This window comes from Cupressus sempervirens, chromosome 2, assembly GCF_028749045.1.
Source record: "Cupressus sempervirens isolate cs-2001-9-10 chromosome 2, ASM2874904v1, whole genome shotgun sequence".
NCBI classification, from domain to species: domain Eukaryota; kingdom Viridiplantae; phylum Streptophyta; class Pinopsida; order Cupressales; family Cupressaceae; genus Cupressus; species Cupressus sempervirens.
The window spans coordinates 421,186,392-421,208,846 of record NC_143119.1 but is presented as its reverse complement, the minus strand read 5'-3'; the positions used below and the strand labels follow the sequence as shown (position 1 = coordinate 421,208,846).

Below are 22,455 nucleotides of genomic sequence, written 5' to 3'. Positions count from 1 at the left end.
GGGCAAGCTATGAATCCTACGATTATTCATTGTAATAATCAGAGTTCCAGCAAGCTTTCGGTGAATCCAGTTTTTCATGACAGGTCCAAGCATATCGAAATTCCTTACGATTATGTAAGAGATATGGTAGACAATAATACTATAAAATTAGAATACATTTGCACTATAGATTAGACAACACATATTGTCACGAAACCTCTCTCTAGAGGGAAGATAGATCACTTTAGGAAAAAACTTGGTATGGTTGAATTGTAATTCATTTGTATTTTTTAAATTAATAAAAATGATTTTATTATTAGGCTATGGACTATTATGGGCTCCACCATTCATATTCATTATTTAAGAGGTGACGATTTTTGAGGTAATGAATACTTGTATAAAAAAAACATTATGACATATGACGATTTCTCAGATAATGTGTTGAACAGTATAGAACTACTGTCAGATCTAGGTGAGTTCAAGACCATTTGTGACAAGCATTTCCATACCTATGAATCACAACTTGGATAAAGAAAGAATTTATTTTTCTGACTTTATCATGTGTTCTAGTAGATCTTAACTCAAGATAATGTTGTGATATAGGATTGCATGTTGTGATATAGGATTGCTAGTTCTTATGAGTCACAACTTGGATAAATGAAGAATTTAGTTGTTCTTCAGATTTTATCCTGTGTGTATTGCATTACATGCAATACTAATATCACTAGTATAAGTGATAAGTCATATCACAAGTTGGTTATATGATTCATTATCATTTGTTCCACGATATCATTTGCTCAGAAGATTTAGATAGATATAGAGTATCAATTTATGCTTATTGATTGTAATTGATGATGCTAGATATGTTATCTCTCAGTGTGATTATCAAGTTAAGAGGAAGTGTTAAATATTTAACATGATATACATATTGGTATGAGAAGTGCTAACCGCACCTTGATCTTCTCCCCTTATACCATACGAAGGCAATTTATATACTACACTTTACAAATAAATAGGGCAGTGATCCTTGGGGAAAAACATGTTTTTACTAATCATAACTAATTGTTATGCTAGTTACCATTATTGTTATCTTCTTATGGGTGCTGATTTATTTAAGTATTGTATGGGCCGACCTAGAGAGGGTCACGTCCCTTTAAGGGACATACCCTTTGGTCTTGGTATAAGGGTTGGATGTTATTGTAGTTTGAAGACACACAATTAACATAAGTCTGCTCCTTCAGGCAATACTATCCATCCGAATTTATTGCAAAGATAATAAATTTAGAACAACATTCAATATTCTGATAACTCCTCATACATTCAAATTTTAAAGAAGATTATTTACAGCAACCCAAGGGTATTTGAAAAGTCTGATTTTATAACAGAATTTGCAGAAACTTTAAATATGAGTCATGATATAAAGATGATTACAATGAGTATCATGTGTCATGAAGCATGATATCAAAATAAGTATATAATGCAAAGAAAAACTACAAATCTCCAAGTTTCCAAATCAAAATACCAAATCAATGATCAATGATCATCCCCTAGAGGCTGGAAGTTGAAACTGATTGCCACTGGAACTATTAGGCTCTCCAAGATCAAGAGCCGAAAAGGGAACACCAACTAGCCTTGTGGTTGGATCTAAAACATCCTTCTCCTCATCAATTTGCGATGGCTTCTTGGGTTCTACATCCCATCGTGATGCTAGGCTCTCCTTGTACACATGTCTTGTGGTCATTGATACACAACACACTATGTACAACCACTAGCTTCTCTTCTCTGTAAGTCTATTTCTCTAAAGAAAGTGGATGAAGCTATATGTAGACCAATTCCTCTTAGAAGCTGAAGAACTAGAAACCTGAGATGAAAAATAATTGGCGAATGTGAGACTCGGGAATTAGAAGTTGAACAATGAACAATGAAAACTTAAATAGGTTCAAGTTGAGGAACTAAGTACCCGAGACAACAAACGAGTAGCTAGTGTGGTGGTTGTAGATTTTGCTCCATAAGTTGACCACCACAAAATGGGATCCCCTTGTGCCATAGTCTTGATATCCACCTTTGTCGCTTGATTGCAACTCCTAAGAGTAGCAAATTTGGTCCACTCAGTGTGAACCTTAGCTGCTATCACAAGGCATACATCCTATCTATGCACTTGAAGAACCCTTCCTTCACCTGAAAAAATTAAAAAGTAAAAATTATTAGCAAATAGAAGAATCAAGATGTTAGTAATGTAAATGATTTTAATTTATAAATTGTTAAGAATGTAAGCCTTAAAGTCAAAGTCTTAAAGTGTTATATAATATAAATCACCTTATCATCGTGAAGTGGTGTAACTCTACCAGCCTAGTCATGTACCACTTCGGATTCAATGCATATGCAGCCATGTGTAAGGGTTTGTTAAGTTTGTCTCATCTACGTTGAATAATAGGTTGAATGTGATCATTGTAGAAGGCTAATGTGGGGTCCTTCTCTTGCACAATTTCCCTCATCTGCCCAAGCATAAAATCAATGCACTCATACACCTCTCCAAGTGTAGGCTCATCCCCATCTCCATACCTGATCACCTCGAAGACTGGCCTAATGATAGAGACAATGTATTTTGCATCACTCCAAAATACATCACTCTTAACTATATCCTTCACCCTCATCTCCTGCTCTGACTTGGAACCATCCCACCTATTCCATTCATTCGTCATAAGCATTAGTTGTAGTGGCTCTTGTAACTCAAGCTTTCTCTCCAAGAGAATGAAGTAGGATGCATACCGTGTCTCAACTGGCTTCAGGAACTCCTTCTTGGGGAAGCTCCTAAATAGTGCATGTGAGGTTTGGTGGTTGCAAATATACATTTGCACATCTCTAGCATCACTCACCACTCCCTTTATCCAGCTAATCTTCCCCATGTCTTTTAGAGCATTGTTCATAGCATGCAACAATAAGGGGTCCACCAAATATGCCAATATGTGGCCTCAATAAGCTTCCCTGCTACTTTGCACACATGAGCTGCATCTGTCATTACTTGGACCACATTTTGTGGCCCAATCTCCTTAATGGCTTCTTGAAGAATCCGAAACTGAAAATCAACATCTTTTTGATGCCCTGAACAATCAACCGCCCTAAGAAAGAATGAGTCCTCTGTACATGTGACTATGACATTGATGAGTGGACAGTTTCTAATGTCTGTCCACCCATCCATGATAATGCTGCACCCTAATTCCTCCCAAACAGCCCTCATGGTCTCCATGGACTCACTAATCTTGGAATACTCATCATTCAAGATTTTAGCCCTCAATTTGTGCTCACGTGGTGGCACATATGATGGTGACCTCACCTTTGCTACTTTTGAAATGCCTCCTTAAAATAAGGAGATCGAGCAATATGAAATGGAACACCATTGGCAACTAACATTTTCCCAATGCATGCATCTAACTTCTCTCTCCTCTGGGCTGCAAACAAATCTGGTATAGGGTTATTTTCACTAGACCATGCCTTGCATTTGCCCTTGCTCGTCTGGGCTGCTGCTATTCCCATAGAGCTATAAGAAGAGGAAGGTGCAAAGGTTGCCCCTAGCAATGTAGTAGCTGAAGCTCTATACTATGGTCTAGAAGAAGACATGCGTCGGTGTTGTTCCCCTTGTATTTGTTGCTCATGCACCTCCTGTATAGTCTAAGTGTGCTGCCTACCAGCCAAGATAGTAGGCACTGGAAGGCCCAAGTCCTCTGGAACTCCCCAAAGCTTGTTGAATTCAATTCTAAACTTCAAGTTTTTGGATTCAGTCAAAAACTTACATGGTAAGACACCTTTACTTGTCCAAAAGAGGTGTGCGTTCACTCTAGTGATGCTACAATACCATACATCACCACAAATATTGCATGTCTACTTTCTTGTGCCACATGTTCCTAATCCGCTTGTTGTGGCAAATTGTTTTAAAGGAGATTTTGGATCAAACTTACCTCTAGCCCACTTTGCCAAAGATGGGGAGGGGCAATCAATAGATGGAGTACCAGTTCGTATAAAATCAGTACCCATGGAAGTGGAACTAGTTTGGGTCCCTTGCTGATTTGGCCCAGCCCCATGTCACTCTCATGCTCACCCCTCTCAACGGTGTCATCGTCATCCTCAGCCCCAACCTCAAGATCAAGTTCATATTTTGATTGATTGCCACCATCTAAATGAAATTCCATCTCATCATCGTATGAGTATCAATGGGGGAGCTCATTTTGACATTGCATTTCCCAAAATGAAAAAAATAATTATAAAGTTAAAAAAACAAATCTTCAGCCTATGACCTACTTTAAATTTTCTAAAATTTAAAACTAAATAACAAGAATTTGCAAAATGAAACATCAAGAATCTTAATCTATTAATTAATATTTATAAATGATTCAATGAATGAGTGATAATCTTGACTATAAGAAAATGAAACAACACACATTTAGAACTAAAAACGTTGAGCAATAATTTATAAACATGCATTTGAAAATCAGAAAAATAAGTTAAAAACCCTACATTTTGCTTGAAAAACTCCTTCAACAAGATGGTAAACCACCCTCTTCTTCTTCTTGCTCCTAGGCTTTCCTTTTTCACTTGCAAACACTTTCTTCACTCTTGCACAAACCCTTATCTCAACTCTTCACTCTTCTTCTTCTTGCTGTTGCAAACAATGAGAAATGCAAATGTGAATAAAAATGAAGAATAGAAGGCTTTTGAACAAAGGAGGAGGAAGGAATGGGCCCTACAACCCAATATAATAAAAATAGAAACAATAAAACATTAAAAAAATGCCTTAAACTTTTTATTTTTCCATGTGCCTCTTTTGCTTGCTGCGGGAGACATCTAGGTGTCCCCTCGCATTAAAGTGAGACACGGTCCCATCTCCCCGCACCTACACAGGTGACGCCGAGTTGTCTTGCCGTCTCAGAGACATCTCGTTGTCTCCGGCGGAGGTGGTACTCTAAGTGGCGCTGCCCGAAACATCGAGATGCCTTCCCCCATCCTGGATGTGTCCTCGTCTCCGAGATGGCCTAGTTTTGGGGGGCCGGGGGGGTTCACGTCCCCGTGTTACACTGATAATTTCAGACTAGACATTATTTGTATTTGAACCCAGTTGTGGTTATGCTGTTGCACATTTGCATTCTCAAGTATTAGTAAATGCCATATTCATCTCTAACTAGTAAAAACTCAGGGACCAAACATATTGGAAACTTTGTAAACTGTTTTCTTGCAAACTGTTTGACAAAGTTACAGTGATAGAGGAAAGCGAAAAAAATAGGGCAATATTGATAGATAATCAATTGGTTCTCACAGTGCGATGCCAAGGCTAATATTCTTAAAACATGTTTGGCAAGACATGCAAGAACAGGATTAACTGCTCTAATACTGCTTGTCTAGGGCCTTGGTAGAATCTTGGTGTAGAGCTTTCTAGAAGAGGTTCTAGATGAATTTATAGTGTATACAAAAACATTTCATCAATAAGCCAAAAATAAAGGTAGATATTGAATTGAAATAGTTCATATCTCATTCAATTATTCACACTTTACATGACACTCTTGAGAAGGATGTATGGATGTTATCTTCCATGTCCCATTCATTTTCTAAACTATGTTACAAAGATATGCATACATAAATTACATAGATTCATGTCATTGAAACCAAAAGTGGAACCATTTCTTGGATGACTTATCATTCCTTGATGGTTTTGGAGTGTAAACATTTTTTGGTGATGCGCTCGTGGATAACATGGGACACTGTGAGCCTCATAGCGGCCACCTAGATTGACATGTTGACCATACTGTATGTTGTATACAAGTGATGCTCAGAATGATGTATTAAGATTTTTTATGATTTAGAATTTTGCAGTTCGGCCTGGAGGTGCAGCAGACCTTGCTGTAGCCATTGCAGAAATTGCAATGTTTGGATGAAGTACGGTTACTACAAGAGTTCTGTGCCCATGCAGAGTGGTCTGCACCATTGTTGGAGCATTGGCAACAATTGTTAGAGGTAGATGAGAAGTCTTTGTGTTCCTACAAGCCTCTAGGAGAGGCCTTGGTGCACCACGAACCATTGAAGTGTTCCAAATGTTGTTGCAAACCATGAGAATTGTCATAGTATTATCTTAGGAACCATTGCTGATGAATCCTCATAGATTGGTTCGATGTTTTCTGTAAACCCTCCTTAGTCTCTGATGAGAAATATGATAATATCCAAAAGACTGCAGGCTTTTCCCTTGGTGGGGAATCTCAGCTAACTCATGGAGTTTCAGAGGAAGAATCGCTAGATAAGAATTTAGAAGTGTTGTCAATTGTCAATAGGAAGAAATATCTCTAATAAAATGATAGATCAGTGTAAATGATATTCTATTCCCAAATTAAAAGGGGAATGCAGCCTTTCATTCATAGATGGTTTCATTTAAGTAGTTATGGTTTGGCTTCCTTTTAGCAAACTAGGCTTCTGTTAGTACTTAAGGGCCTAGTTAAACAATCTTTTAAAGTTTAACTACATAGCCTTTTCTAAATCTAAAATTAATTTGAAAGTCAGTGGTAACAAAATGGAAGTACAAAACATCTCTACCTTGAGAACACCATAGTAAAAGATCGATTTTAACATGAGATTTTTCTGAGACTATCTTTGTAGCTTTTTAACAATCCATATATAATTCAGAAACAGATTCCTGCTAATTGGTTTTCAAGGATATCTAGCTGTTGATAAGTTTCTGGTGGCATTTAAAGCTTTGGAAAACATTCATTTCCATGTTTAAATGTTTTATATGCTAATCTTCCATAGAAATTGAATTTCATATCGGGTTGAAAACCTTATATGATTCGTTTTTTCTTGGTGACAGGATCATCATGCGCTTGATGTGCTTTTAGCAGAAATGGATATATATGAACTTTTTGCTTTCAAACATTGTAAAGGAAGAAAGGTCAAGCTTGCACTTTGTGAAGGTAAAGTGCTTCATTTGTTTTTATATCCATGGATTTTATAGTTTATTGCATCTTAAAATAGTAGCATAATGGTATCTAATTGCCAAATCATTTTCATCTGGTCACACATAATCACAATGTTTGGGAATTTGTTATGGTTTTATTCTGGCTTGGATCTACAAAAATATTGTGTGATTAACTAGTACCTGTCATATTCTGTGTTGCCTTTAGTTGATCACTTACTGCCTTGTGAATGCATTTTGCCTCTAGTCACATTATTTATTGGTCATTAAATTATGCATGCTTGCTTCTACTCACATCATTTACTGCTTTTGAGTACACATGCTTGCCTTTTCCTAACACGGTGTATTGCTTTTCGATTATGCTTGCTTGCCTCTAGTCACATTTACTTATTGCTTGAAAGCTTTCACTTTCCAAGATTTCTGACATAATAGAATAATTGTACGAGTTTTTATTCAGGTATTGATAAAAGAATCAGTCAAATTCGGGATGAGAAAAGATTTAGTCAAATAATTTGAACATTGTTTATTGTAATTGTCTCACACGACTTTATTAGAAAAAGTGTCTCAAATGCGGTTGATCCATGTTGCAGAGCTTGATGAGAGGATGGGTGATTTGAAAAGTGAAATGGAGACCTTTCAAGGTGATGAGTATGATGAAACCCAGAAGAAGAAGGCAGTTGAGGCATTGAAACGGATGGAACAGTGGAATTTGTTTTCAGATATGCACGAGGTATGTTTCAATGTGTTGTTCAGGTGAATATTAATGATGTGATTTCTTTCCCGCAAGAATATCTCTAGAGCCTGGGCTTTAGACTTCATTATATCCTTTATATTTAGCTGGCTCATAGCATTATAGTGAAACAATGCTTTTGTCCAAATATTAATGTGCTAGTCAGGAAAGTAAGTTTAAATACAAGTGTGAGCAGGAAAGAACAGCTTTTTAATGCGTTGTTGAAGATCAATTTATTTTATCGAGTGCACGATGTGCATAATAATAACTAGTTAAAGAGTTTGTAGCAAATGCATGCTAAACAATTATTGGGGCTATTTGCATTTATAATATATTTAGAATTATAGTCGAGAAAGATGCATTCAGCTGGAAATATGGCTGGCTAATTGGACCCCTTGTTAAGCTTTATAAAGGGAGTACCCAAGTATGTAATGAACACATTTGCAAATGTTTCATCCATTCTCCACAATTGGCTCAACCCAATCTTGTTTTTCAATGTCCTCCATTGAACTACTGCAATGTGTTGAGCAAAGATTCCAAAAACTGGAGGGCTATCTATCCATAAGTTGAACACCTACAGAAAACAAAATCTGCTGCATTCTTGGTGACTGGATGTGCTGCATTTTGAAATTTTCTAATTTTAAAGCTTCTCCCAAAACACTACAAGTAATTTGCATTCTTTACCTTCCCTGAAGTACTGGTTGACTTGAAATAAATTGTAGCACCAGAAGAAGAAACTAGTAAATTTAGTAGCTGTCTATTTTTTCTATCAGTCCACACAGTGAACATGACAGTGTAACCCTTCTTAATCCAGGTAGGTTGCTGCACCTGAATGAGAGACTTTACAGCAACCTTTTCTGACAATATTGGGGCTGCAAAGATCATCAATAGAAGGTTTTTGAGTTTTTGGCCAGTCATGACAATCACATTCATTGCTTGTCAATAAGGCGACATAAAACACCAAAATATAAATAAGAATGTAAAAAACATAAACCCTCAATAAAACTATGAAAGTAATAATTAAGAAAGTATTATAAAAATGAGATATAAAGAATTAAAATGTTACCTTGCAGCATTGAAGAGAATGTAGCAGAGCTACCAAATTGCCTATTTTTTCCTTGCCACTATGTGCTTGCCTCTGTTCCAACTTATGGTTTGCAATGACTGTAGGAACCAAGATTAGTTTGTGGAACAAACTCCTCAAACTGTGAATACTGGGCCCAATGCTGTAGAACCCAAACCAGTTGCACACATAGACACTGAAGTAGGGGAAGTTGCATAAGCGACCAGTTCTGGTGTTGTTTTAATATTTGTTCTTTCTTTTCTAAGGAGGTCTACATTTATACTGTTACCTCTCTCAAAACTGTGCGCAGAACATTTGGGTGTAAGGGATCATTACATCTTGCCTTGTGGGCAAGATGATATTTGAGGCTAGTGCTGCCTCCTAGAAACTCCATGCCATAATATTACAAATTTACAACAGAATTGCCCTTTTTTTGATCTTGGCATATCATGAGCCAAATAGTCTTTCCTTTGTTGTTTAAGAAGGGTAAATAAAAAATTGCAGGCAACAAAGTGAAAAAAAATATAACCAAAACTTTAGAAAACAAATAAGAAAGAGAAAATAAAGAATGCAAGGAAAAGTATTAAAGCAACATAATCCTAAAGTTTTAAGTTGTATTCTTTTCTTTTAATTTTTAAACCTGTTAAATTTTAAAATGTATAAAACTGAAATTTCTGAAAAATTCTAGTTAAAAAATGTAAAAAGGAAAGAATGAGATAAAATTTGAAGATTTTCAAGCTGAAATGTGCCCATTTCCCTCGCATCAACTTTCAGAGAATTACTCTATTTCCTGACCCGCATAGGCTAATGGAATTGTTTAAAGGGTCCAGTTTGAGCATTACAGAGCTTTTCAGGTGGCAATTGTCAGTCTCCAAATCTTTCTTATGTTCTAAGGCTAGGTTATTTGGAGGTTTCTGGCTATGTTTGGGGTGCTTACTATTTATAGTAAGATCTTGTTTCAGAGGGACCCTTACTATTTTTATTAAGGCAGTCAGATGCATAGTGGGAACAATGGTTGACCTCCATATTTGGACAGGATAGAGAGATAATGAGTTATGAAGGAGACATTAAAGTTTATATTGACATTAATGGTATTAATGATTGATGGTTATATTATAAAGTTATTATATAACTTTATAAAATGACTTTTCAGTGCGGGCCATAACATCATATTATAAGTTATGCTTTTATCACATTATAATCTATGGTTGACAACGAGAGCAATTGTAACAGTTATTTATAAGGTCATTTAATGAAAGGAGCCAAATGACTTAGTCATGTGCATTTAAATGTCACTTATTTAAAAGAGGCCTATTTATTATTAATTCCTTAAGTCAATGTGAGACATCAAGGAAAATATATATTTAATGTTTAATAAAATGCTTTTGCAATATGGTTTTGGCGTGTAGTATGCAAAAGCTTCATGAAGTGAATGGATCACATTATGCATATGCTTTTCTCTTGGTTTTTGGCATGAGACTTGGAAATTTGCCAAGGGTTTCAGTCTCAGATTGGAGAATTGTGAATTCTTCAAGTTTTGGGCACTTTGAATTGGTCGAAGATCCAATGAAATTGTGCAATTAGCTATGGCTTCATCCAGGAGTCATGAATGGTGATCAATGCTTTGAATTTGGTGAAGAATGGGATTGATTTCATTAACAAATAAGCAGAGGTGACAGGTAATAAACATAAGATTGAATCACAGACTTAGTCAACGTAATTGCAGCTTTTTTGTGGCAACCATACTGTATATGAGCTGTGTGGGATTTTAGAGGATGACGTCCAGCTTCCAGACTTTAATGCCTATGGTTTATTTTGCATTGCGTGAAAGTTGTGATAATTTCTGAGTCAAATAATAGAGCTGGGACTTCAAATCAGCTTTTCATAATTGTTAACTTCATTTGGATTTAAAGATACAAATCTATGACTTTCATGTCCGTGAAAATAACATTAGATTTCAATGCTGCTGTCATTTGTTAATTGATATATTTGCCAATCTGATTATATGCAAGTTCGAAATCAATTGTTGTATGAAGACATGATGTAAATATTACCATGGTTCATCTACTAAGTCTGTAACAGCTCTGTAACAGCTAACCATTAAATCCAAATTTACAACAGAGGAATTCTCTTGTGTCAAGAGGTGGTACACCAAGTGTTTTATGAATTGTCTCTGTGGTATAATTGATTACTTCAGCATGTTACGATCTTATAAATGTTTGACGGAATTTCTGTGCAAAGCACTCATAACTTATGTGGTGTTTTCGGTGATACAAGAACTCAGGAAAATAGATCAGACTTTACTTGCCAACTGTTTGACAAAATTCCTCCTAGACATATTGAACATTTAGGGCAAATATTTGATAAGCTGGTGGGTTTATTACACAACCTACCATGAGGTGATGCTTGAAGACGGAACTTAGAAATGTGTAGTCAAATTTAAGGCTTAATGTTAGCTCCTCCTTGGTGCAAATCCACCACCAGTCAAACGCTGCTCCTTGCAAAAGAATGCTCAGTTCTTTTCAAGATAAAAATGGTATCTACTTAGAGTTAAACAATGAGAAGGCAAATTGGCAAGTTAAAATGGAGATAAAATTTGAAAATTTTCATCTTTACTCAAATTTGTACTCAAATTGGTAGTTGGAAATGTGTACTCAAATTTAAGACTATTTGTTAACTCCTCATTGGTGGACCCACCATCAGTTAAACCCTATCAGATCCTTGCAGAAGAATGCTCAGTTCTTTTGAAGATAACAATGATATCCAAGTAGAGTTAAAACATGTTTTCAGAGTATCTTGACATGGCATTCAATGCTTCTCCTTACAGAAGAGTGCCAGTTCTGTTTGTCCATCTGTGCAAGGATGGACTGGTGTATATTTAGGCCGTGTTGCATCCGTCATTGACCATAGTTCTTTCTAGCAAATTGTGCAAGAAATTAGTATCTCTGTTAGACATGATGCATGATATTAATCAAAAGTCGACCTGTATTTTTAGAATGAGTAATGAAGTTGTTTCTCGAGCTGAGATAGCCTTCTTACATGGTGCAAGAATTGTTGCCTTTGAGAATTTATCTGCTACTTAATAAACATAATCAGTACTGCTTGAGAGGAAACCCAGGAAAATTGATTCCCAAGTTCTGTTTAATATTAGCTAAGGGGCATATGTTCCTATTTTTTTTTTGCTTGGCTATGGCGCATGTAGTAGTACACTTTGGGTGTCTTGAAATATCTGAGTTGGGATATGGTGAAAAGAATCACTTAGCTTATCCCACTAGGTCCTTTCCAACTTCAAAATGACCTGCAACATTTGTAAAGTGAGCCTCCAATACCAACTTTAGATGCTCCCAGATGATATATATATATATATATATATATATATATATATATATATATATATATATATATATATATATATAAGTCTAATTGCAAGTAATGATTTGGAATTGATCTAAAAACTTTCACTACTTGAAAGATTTTAGGCAAAGCTCAAATTTTCCTGGTATCATATTGGCCAAGAATTGGTCTCATATCCACCTACATAATGCATTAAGTGAAGAGCTTGAACTTGATGTGGACTGAGATATCCCAAACTAGGATATTGTTGCAAATCTGATTTGGGTTTTTAATTTTCGTCACGTTTTGCTTCATTTCATTGCAAAATACCAACATGCAAAGAAAGGAATATAAATTTCAAATTTCCAAGGAAATAAGTGATAAAACACAAATCTATCAATGATGATTCTGATATATAACGTTCATGGCTTTTACAACAAATATACTGTTGTTACAATGCTAGAACATGCTTAAATTTTCCTCCAAAACCTATTTAAAACGATGCAAATCTGCTCATTGATAAACCTTGAGTGAGCCCACCTCTCAAGCAATGCTGGGTCCCTGTCCAACATACAATTTTTAAGGGTTTATGTCCTCAGATGTGGCTGCTACCCAACAACAATGAAGAAATTATCAGGTACCAAATTAATATATCATAATATTTGGAGAAAGAAGCTTAATATATTCTTCAAACCACCTTTGCACCTGAAATCACAATATGCGATTCTTAATAAATGTTTTCCCTCTTTCCAAGAGGTTCATCCCACTTCTAAAAGACTTAATAAATAAAATAAATACTTTTAAAAACTTTTCCTTCATGATAAAGTCACTTTGGGCCTTTATTTATGTCATAACCTAATCACTTTAGTTTTGTAATTTAATTTTATTACCCGAAGTAACTATTCCCTTGTAATATTATTTTATGGTCTCAAAATAATATTATTTATTTTTCCATCAGTTAATATCTCACACTAGCAACAAATAGGATGGCAATGATGTCATCATTCCAGGGCAAAAGTAGAAGACTCATCTCATGAGGATTTCCCATCCAGTAATTGTGTCCCCACACATTCCAATGCATACCCATAGCTTCTGTAGACCTCAACAGTTCTAAAAATGTATTGAACAGCTATGTAGGATAGTCACTTGTCACAAAACAACCCTGGCCATTTGGCTCAAATGCCAACCAGTATGCACCTGTACCATCACAAGAACTAGGTGCCAATATCAAATTTGGAATGTAGATGGCATCACCAACGACAAAAATCAACTCATGAGCTGCTGGTCTGCTAATAATAAGTTCCATAGAATCATTATGTCTGCCACTAATAGTAATTTGTTGCAGGGGAAACTTGGTTTGTTGGGCTATCAAATAAGCTTCCTTTTGGCTTCTAATTAGTCAACCCCAATTGGTATAACGAATCCTTTTACTGAAGGCTTTCGTCAAGTCCTTTCGTTTTTCATTTTGTTAAGCCTATGCTTGATTTCTGAAGTCTTCAAACGTTCTTTTTTGCGTTTTTGAGTGTATTTGTTTCCTTTTAGTCTTTTGGTTTTGTTCAATCCCTTGTTTCCAATTTTCCCTTCGATTCGGTATATCTTAGGACTTAATCAGACTTGGTAGTCAAAAGATATGATCATTTAAGTGCCCAAAAGGTGGACTTTCCAAATGCAATTATATATTTAAAATATCATGTTATATTTTTAATGTTGACATTCACTTTTTGATAAATATAACATAAATTGACTTTATGTCATGTTTCTAAGTTACTTTATCACTTAAATTTATCGCTTAAGTGACTATAGAGAACTTAATGTTATATTTTTATGTTGAGTTACTTTTTAATTTTTCACTTAAGTGACTTTATTAACTATATAGTTTAATTATTTTGAACGTTACTTTATGTTTTATTGCAAAACATCTAAGTTAATTATTGCTTTTTGATTAATATTTGCACATGATATATCCATTATATAGTGTAAATATTCTTTTTGACACAATTAAGTGATATTTCCTCCAAAAACAATTATACATGTGCTTAATTGGTCTTTTAAGTTGTGCAAACTCAATTTACATGACAATTACATGTTTACATGTAAATGCATTCCTAGAGTGCAATTTGCACTAGAAATGCATGTAATAGACTTCCTAGAGTCCACTTTGCATGGAAAATCTCCTTTACATGTAAACCACTTTACATGTAATTGCCTCTTGAGGGTGTGATTTGCACTTAAGAGTCATATCATGGACTTGGACAAATTAAAAAATAAGTTATTAAAATATGCAATGGTCATCCTACAACGTGATTTGCAATGGCCTTTTACATGTTAAAATGTTACATGTTATGCCCTTGAGAGAGTGTGGTTAGGCATTCTAAAACATGCAATAGCATCTTAAGACCACAAATTTGCCTTACAAGGCTAAAAATGGCCAATGCATATTACATATTACATGTTTTTAAAATATGTAATGAAGCTTGGAGAGTGCGATTTCCATTGTTTGCTACTTGTATGCATTTTAAAACATGCAAAAGCACATGGAAAGTGTGATTTACATTGATAACGGAAAGAAATGCATTTTAAAACATAAAAAACCTCCCATAGAGTGCGATTTGGCATTGTAACTCATGCATTTGCTATTGGAGTCCACAATTTTGCCTCCAAGAACAAAAATGTCCATGCTCATGCAAGCCAAGGGCACATTTTTGATGATAATGCTCAGATTTCTCCATTCCAATCCATGAAATCTATCTAGATAGGGTTGTTTTAGAGTTTCCTTGCATATCCATGCATTTTTCGTTGATATTTCTTTCAAAATTGATTCATTTCAATGCATGGGAAGGCTATGTTATGGTAAAAAAACTTGCAGATTTTGACGTTTCCAACCCATGAATGTACATTCCAATGAGGCATTTGGGCTTTCCAATCTACATTCTTGCCATTGAAGTCCACATTTTTTACCATTTAATGCAAAAAAATTTCATATTCTTGTAAAAAAGGGCACCTTTTTTTCCAAAAGCATCCCAAATGCATGAGTTCTTCAAAAAGGTTGACATGTTGAAGGTTTGAGACCATGTTTTTGGGCATATACATACAAAATTGCCTCATATGAAGCCATCATTTGCAAGCATTGAAAAGGTCAAAGAGTTGTTTGGAAATTCGAATTTGGAGGAAAGTCATCCATTCAAACCCATCAATCTTCCACATTTGGCTATGTAAGTAAGTAGAAGTTTTCAAACCTTCGTTATTTTGTTGCATATTTTGGCTCATCAGTAGAAGTTTTCAAACCTTCGTTATTTTGTTGCATATTTTGGTTTATCATTGTACATTTGTTCAAAGATACACCATGTATTTTGCAAATTTTCTTTAAATAAGATGAAAACTTCTATTTTCAAATGCTTGGAATTTCAATCAAATTCCAATTTCGAAATTGCATATAGGAGAGCAACTTGATTTTCTGTCATGTTTGAGTAAAAAACCAAAGGTATATTTTTGTTTTGCATAGTTTTGTTTGTTGTTTGCTTGCTGTTTTGATTTTCTTTTTTCAAAAAGGCTTAGGATTCTTTCCCAAGAATGCAAGGGCATTTTACACCATTTCAAATTCCACCTCTTCACGGAAGTACATCACATCTTTTCATACCTCACCAACACGTCAAAGCATATTATCATCCATTTTCCAATATATGTAATTACATCCATTTTCATTTACACGCAATTCCATCCTCCCTACCCATTTACATGTAATTACATTCTACGAACCTAATTACATGCTTACATCAAGTAACAATTACATGTAAATCACTTTACATGTAATTATTTTTAGAGAATCCGATTTCGTTAAAAGGTCACTCTTTAAATACCAAATTCATCATTTGCACGTATCCTCATTCACCTAGCTTTCATTCCTTAAGCATTTACATGAAACCCATCCTTACCCATGTGCATTCCATCCTCCTAAGTCCCATTTTGGCCCTCTGCATATGTTTTCTGTTTTTGATCAAGCCTTTGCATATGATCTATGAGTGTCTAATCAATACTTCGAACAGACTTTGCTTCATAGATTCACCTTTGCCAATAAAAAATCAACATCTTCATGGAATCAATACCTTTTGGAACTTTCATGTTGCAGCACAAGACTCGCCTACATCTATGAAGTTCAAAGGAAAGATTAAGTGCCAGTATGACAAGGAGTTAGTTCATGCATCTGCATCTCATGTCTCATCTCCTCTAGATCAAGTATCTAACACAGAGATTGGACATGGTTACATGGCTGATTTCTTATAAAGGTTTGAAACTCTTTATAATAGAGAGATGAGACACATCAAGAGAAGTCACATTCATTTGGTGTCTACTAATCCTATGGCTGCCCTGTAACCAAAATTCGTCTTAGGATGTGCTCGACACTTTACTCCTAAGACCAAAACAATCAAGGATGCACATTGTAAGGTTATCATTGGCCTTGACTCAGTTGTTATTGAACAAATCTTTAGAGTCCCTTAGAGTGTAGAGTTCATAGACCTGTCAAAGGAGACGTATCTAGAGTTATGGAATGAGAAGAGGTCTGATTATCAAAAGTATATGAATGCATATTGGTTGGATGTCAGAAGAAATAACTTTTCAAGATGGCCCAAAACAATTCATAGATTCGATTCCAAGCCGAAATGCAAGGATTTGATTACTCTCCTTAGTGGAGTATGTGGCCTCAAGGAATCTAGTGACTTCGAGTCATGGATGTGCATGTTTATCTTTCAGATTTTTGATAAACCCATCTTTTGGGGAGAGCTTATTAGTACAACACTATGTGAACAGTTGATTAATGTGGGAACGTCAACGCCATTCTCATGAACTCATACTCGGTTTACATTACAACATCCATGGGCTCCTTCTCAGGACTTTCTACCAAAGGGGATTGTCTTCAAGTTGCTATTTGGAATTATTATGATCAAATCACGTTGACACAAAGCAAATATCACTATAGGAGAGTCCAAGATGCATTTTTTGGACATTTCAGGTGTCAATTTGATAAACAACTAGCAATCAAAAGAGTACTAGATAAAGCTTGGATTAGGGTAAATCAATTTGGTTGCATCTTTTTGCAGTTTCCAAATTTCACTTATTTGAGAGTTGGTTATTTCAAAAGAAAACCATATACCTTTTCGAGATATGCTACCGATAAAATCATTCTGATGGAGTTGGCCAAACAGTTCATGGAGGTGCAAACATATCAAAATACTTAGCACAGGCTAGGATTCGATATCACTACAACCAAGCCCTTGGTGATTGGTCAATATATGTTCAATTCAATCTACAAGGAAAAAGCTATGGAAACAAAACTTCATCTTATCACATTGAAGAAGCTCAAAGCTAGGTTTGATTTTGATTACCGAGGAATTCGTTCAAAAATTTAAAGAGCATTCACCCATGCTCATCGCATAGAGGACATATGGATTGATTTGTGCATAGAGTTGGATACAATGAAGATGGATTATTGTAAGCTCACATTGCAACAAATCATTGATCTTGACGTGGTTGAGATTCCACCCAATTTTCGTATTAAAGATGATTGCAACATTCTTCATCCAGAATATCATCCAACTGCTTTTGACAAGGTGTGTCCTTTTTTCATACATTGGCAATAGAAAGAAAGTGCTTCTATCTTTGATAGATTCTAATCCATCTTGGAAAATACGAAGTGGTTGAAAATCAATCATCGTAGAAGGGTATATCGTAAGCTTTAGGTGGATAGTGATCATTTTTGGACTAGTTGGAAGGACATATAAGGTGGAGATTACAAGCAAAGATGGTCCATCTTCCTCAATTTTGGTGAAATCTCCCAAGTTAAAGCTTAAAGGCCGAAAGGGATCAAAATCAGTTCTAGAATCCTCTCAAGCGCTTGTGCAGGTTCAGGAATTTGAGAAAGAATTTGAAGAAGAGTTTGATAAGGAAGAGGAAGAGGAAGGAGAGATTATGATCATATCTCCTTTGTGGCTGACAATGTAATGTCCCCTTTTTTGGCAAGTCTACACAGTTGATGGAGTTAGCTCATCATAGTGACCCTCGTGAGCTGATAGGGTGTTTTGGGGTTCCCAGCTATAGATTTACTATTTTTAGTACGTCTATTTTTGGTAGTTGCTATTTTTGGCAATGCAGTGGGTGGCTTCGGCAATTGGTCGTCATCTGCAGTAAATGAAGTTAATGATTGCATGAGCTCTATAATTCATTAATTATTAAGTTGCATTATTATAATAATGACATTAAGTGTTATTTCTAAAAAGTGTGTTAGAAAGATTCTAGTGTTGAGTTCTTTTGGGAAACTTCCACAATTTTTGAAGTGGAGTTTTTTAGGAAATTTTGGCCAACGAAAGATTATAAATGAGAGCTCATTTCATTGGAAAAAGCAATGCTTGAATGTACATTTTCTTTTTCTGCCTCAGTGACTTTTTCCCGAGTTTAAATTGTGAGCCCTTGCTGAAGTATAAGGGCCTTTGAGTTTTTGATATTTGAAGTCACTACTGAAGTATAGTGGTTTCACTAGTCAAATCTCTTATCTATCATTAGTTGTGTCTGGGAGAGAGTTTGGCATAGGCAATTGTGCCGAGGTGAATAATTGTCAACATCTCCTACTGTGGCTATTGTGGCTAAGGAGACTGAAATACTTAAGGAATTGATTGCATTTGCACATCTGATTATGGCGATCAAAATCAGGAAGTGAATTTTGGGAATTTTTGAGGTTGCCGTTTTTCTCTAAGACAGTGGTTAAGCTCTCTAACGCCCAAGAATCCATGTAAAAAAGGGAGAACCATTAATCTGAGGCTGAGACGACTAACTAGGAGCGACATTTGAGATAGAGGAATTACAAATTGCAGATCCGACACTGATTATACACCTGCAATTGTTGGGAGAGATCTGCGATTTAATTAAGAGGCCTGGCATTGTTCTTAAATTGTCTGCGATCAGCATTTGGGAGTAAGTGATCAGTTGCAGACTTGTATGTTAATTTCTTTGGCTCAAATTGATATCAGAGGCAGCTAGGGCATTCGCATGGGAGCTGCATTCTCTTTCCAGCTGTGCGTTTGATGGTTTTGTTGTTTGATAAGGCAGTGCAAAGGATTGGCATTATATGGTCAGGGTCTTGTGGTTAAATAAATCATTGTTGTGCATATTGTTAGAGCAAAAGTATATTAAATGAATTTAGAAATTAAATGTGTAACCTTGCCATTCCAAAGATTATTAATTTGCAAGAATTTATAGGGCAGAAATGTATATCAAAAATTGGCATTCATCTAACGTCTTATGAGCATTGATTGCATTATCTAGCTTGAATTTGAAACTTATATTTTGTGATATCTGGGAAGCCTACCAAATGTTTGATGAAATGTCGAATCCCTAAATTAGTAGGAAGAAGTTGTTTAAGTTAGATGTAACTGGACAGGGTTTTTACAAACAAACACTCAAGGTCCATCCATTTAGGAAATAACTTTCTTGGATGATATAGACCATAGATGAAAATCTCTCTGAGAAGTGGCAGATATCTCTACTTCTCACGAGAACTTTTGCAAAATGAGAAAACTTATGGTTTTCTTACAAGAAATTCAAGTTGAGAAGACCTTAAATTCCCGTCAATAAGTTGCCCACTTCTTTGCAATATATCATGGATTTCTCACAATAACTTAACTACTTCTCGTGGGTGGCACTAGTAAAGCTGGGACACCCAACCCCATTCATTGTTTATTTTGCAATTTTGAATGTTTGGAGGAAAGGAGAAGGGTTTTTTCAGAGAGAAATAACTTTTGGCATCTTTGTAGATCGATCGTGAGTGGTTTTGAAGTGGATTGAAAGAGATTTCTCAAGTGAATTTGGATTCACATGTAATGTTAATAAATCCTTTTTTAAGTGGGATGAGGAAGAGGAAGATGTAGATTAGTTTCATATTTTAATTGACATTGTATTTGCATATCTTTTTACAAGGACAACTTATTTCTAGTTCACTTTAGAGTTCAAAGTTTTTGAGTATGGCTGCTAGCCATCCACATTCCACACAAGGATGCAATTTTGTTACATATTGCATTTAAATATATCTAGATCAGCTTGTTTGGATTGTTTAATCATTAGATGCATTTTCTTATTGAATTTTGCAAAAAAATGTATTTCTAATTAAATTTGAGTCATTTTTCAAATTCTTGATATTTTCCCAAGAAGTTGCCGATTCATCTCCAATATATGCCGATAATTTTAATTTTTGCCTTGCCTATAAGAGGTAGAGAACGAGATTTTGAACTATGATATAGAGAATGACGCGAATTTATTTTCTACGGTTTTTTACATCTACCATCCCTGCTTCAGAAGTGAACATGTTGGCACTCCCCATCTCTTCGACAACTCCTATACTCATAGTTGAACAATATGAGAATTTGGGAAATGTGTTTGAAGACTTCCCAACTCTCATGGAAGGTCAGGTTTTCGAACTTGACACCTCACAGGTTGGCTTTGACATATCCATGGCAAAATCATCTCATTAGGCACCCATGAATTCAGTTGTGCAAACTGAAGCATGGACAACAACAATAGAAATACAATCAGTATCAATGTTTGTGGTATCCACTGTCCCGAGTTTAGTAGATGAGGGTTTTTGTTTGCTTGCATGGTTGGGTAAAATCACTATGAAGGGAAGATAGGTCATCATACCTTTAGATAATCTCCCTATTAAGAAAACTAAGTCTAAATCTTTGAAAGACAAGATTGTTTCAAGGATTGTTGTGAATTCTGAAAATATTAAGTTTACAGAAATTGCAGAACCTTTGGTAGATAAACCAATTAAGGAACTTAACAATTTACCAAAATTGAACTTGGTAAACAATCGTGGCTAGGTTATTTGCAGGATGCTCAAGATGCACTTGCCAATATGTCAAAAAGCAATCAGGAGCCGTAGGAGAAGAAGAATCAACTTAAGTATGAGGTTACTTGCCTAAGTGAGGTGATTCGTCAGCAATCTTCACAGCATATAGTCACCATGTCTTAGACACCTCGGGAAAAACGAATAATTGAAGTAGTAAATACTTGCTTTAGAGAAGTTGTCTCTAAAGGAGTTTAGGCCATCAAAGATGCGGTCGAAGTTTTTGAATGTACTCGAGGCATTGAAGAAATGTTAGATGTCGTGATTGCTTCTTTGAATTAGGAAGACAATACCTTGAAAGAAATATTGGGTGATTGGAATCAAATGGCTAATGCTTATTTAGATGGCATGATTGCATGTGAAGTCGCTCAATCTTCAGATATCTTCTACAGATGTCAAGGACTGATGGGTATACAAACAAAGATCATGTGCAATCTGGAACAAATGGGATGCAATGTCCTTACTGAGCATGATAACTTGGTCACAAAATAGGAAATGACTTCAGAGTATATAAACAGAGTCAATGCTGATCTTGATTCTAAAGAATTCGGATCACACACAATGAACAGATTCGTTGCATACAAATCAGTAGCAAAGCACCAGTGGGATTCACATGCAACAAACTACAAGGTTGTAAAATCAGCATATGTTGGCACAGTCAGAATTGAAGCTATATCAAAGACAATGGAGATGTCATATCTTCCTACACTGCATGACCGCATCACCAAATATAAAGCCCTTCAGAATAATCCTTATGATTGTTTCCATTTCTTCCATCATTTTCCTTCTTAAGTCTTAATGTTTGTAGTTGGAGAGGATAAATTGCATGAGATGCAATTATATGTAATTCGATTGCATGTCCTCATGACATGTAATCCAATAATTCTTCTCACTAAGTTAGATCGGGTCAGAGTTGGTTGAGTTGCTCCCACTTTTTTCTTATTTTTCACACTTCTTTTCCTATTTTTCACACTTCTTTTCCTATATAAGAAGTGCCTCCCTCATTGTTAAAATCATCTTTTATTGTATGCAAGAAAGCTCTAAACAAATTGTGCAAGCATAACTTTGATGGTGTAGTACTATTTTGGATGAAAAGTGATTACAAAGACACAATTGGAGCTGAACTTTGATCGAGTACAATTGTGATGAGTGCAAATTGTAAACTTTGATTGTAATTTGCGTCTGTCTTCTTTGATTCATGTTATTGTTGTATGGTTTAAATAATTGAGTATAAAGAGTTAAGAAACAATCAGATTCGAAGCTTTGACAAGGAGTGATTGTGGTGATATATAGACTAGGAGCTTTGACTGTAGCTTGTTTATCTTCTCAATTCACAGAAATAGTTAGAATTCTTTACTTCTGGAATCTTTGAGCCCCAATAGTAAATCTTATTCTTATAGAATAGATTAAAACTGGACTTAGAACCAAACTGGTATACTTTCAACTAACCTTTGAGTTAGTGTTGGTTTATTGGTATCACCGTTTCCAACTTTTAGAGAAAAATGTAGTTA

The 22,455-nt window shown here is 35.5% G+C and overlaps 1 protein-coding gene across 1 annotated transcript in view; it reads left to right on the top strand.

Annotated features, from left to right (window-relative positions):
* Nucleotides 1-22,455, top strand: part of LOC149572887 (uncharacterized) — a 184,396-nt gene that overhangs the window by 138,138 nt on the left and 23,803 nt on the right. Inside the window, exons 15-16 of the mRNA XM_089813992.1 lie at nucleotides 6,824-6,926; nucleotides 7,519-7,658. Coding sequence (XP_089670118.1) covers nucleotides 6,824-6,926; nucleotides 7,519-7,658 — 243 coding nt within the window. The remainder of the gene's footprint in view (nucleotides 1-6,823; nucleotides 6,927-7,518; nucleotides 7,659-22,455) is intronic.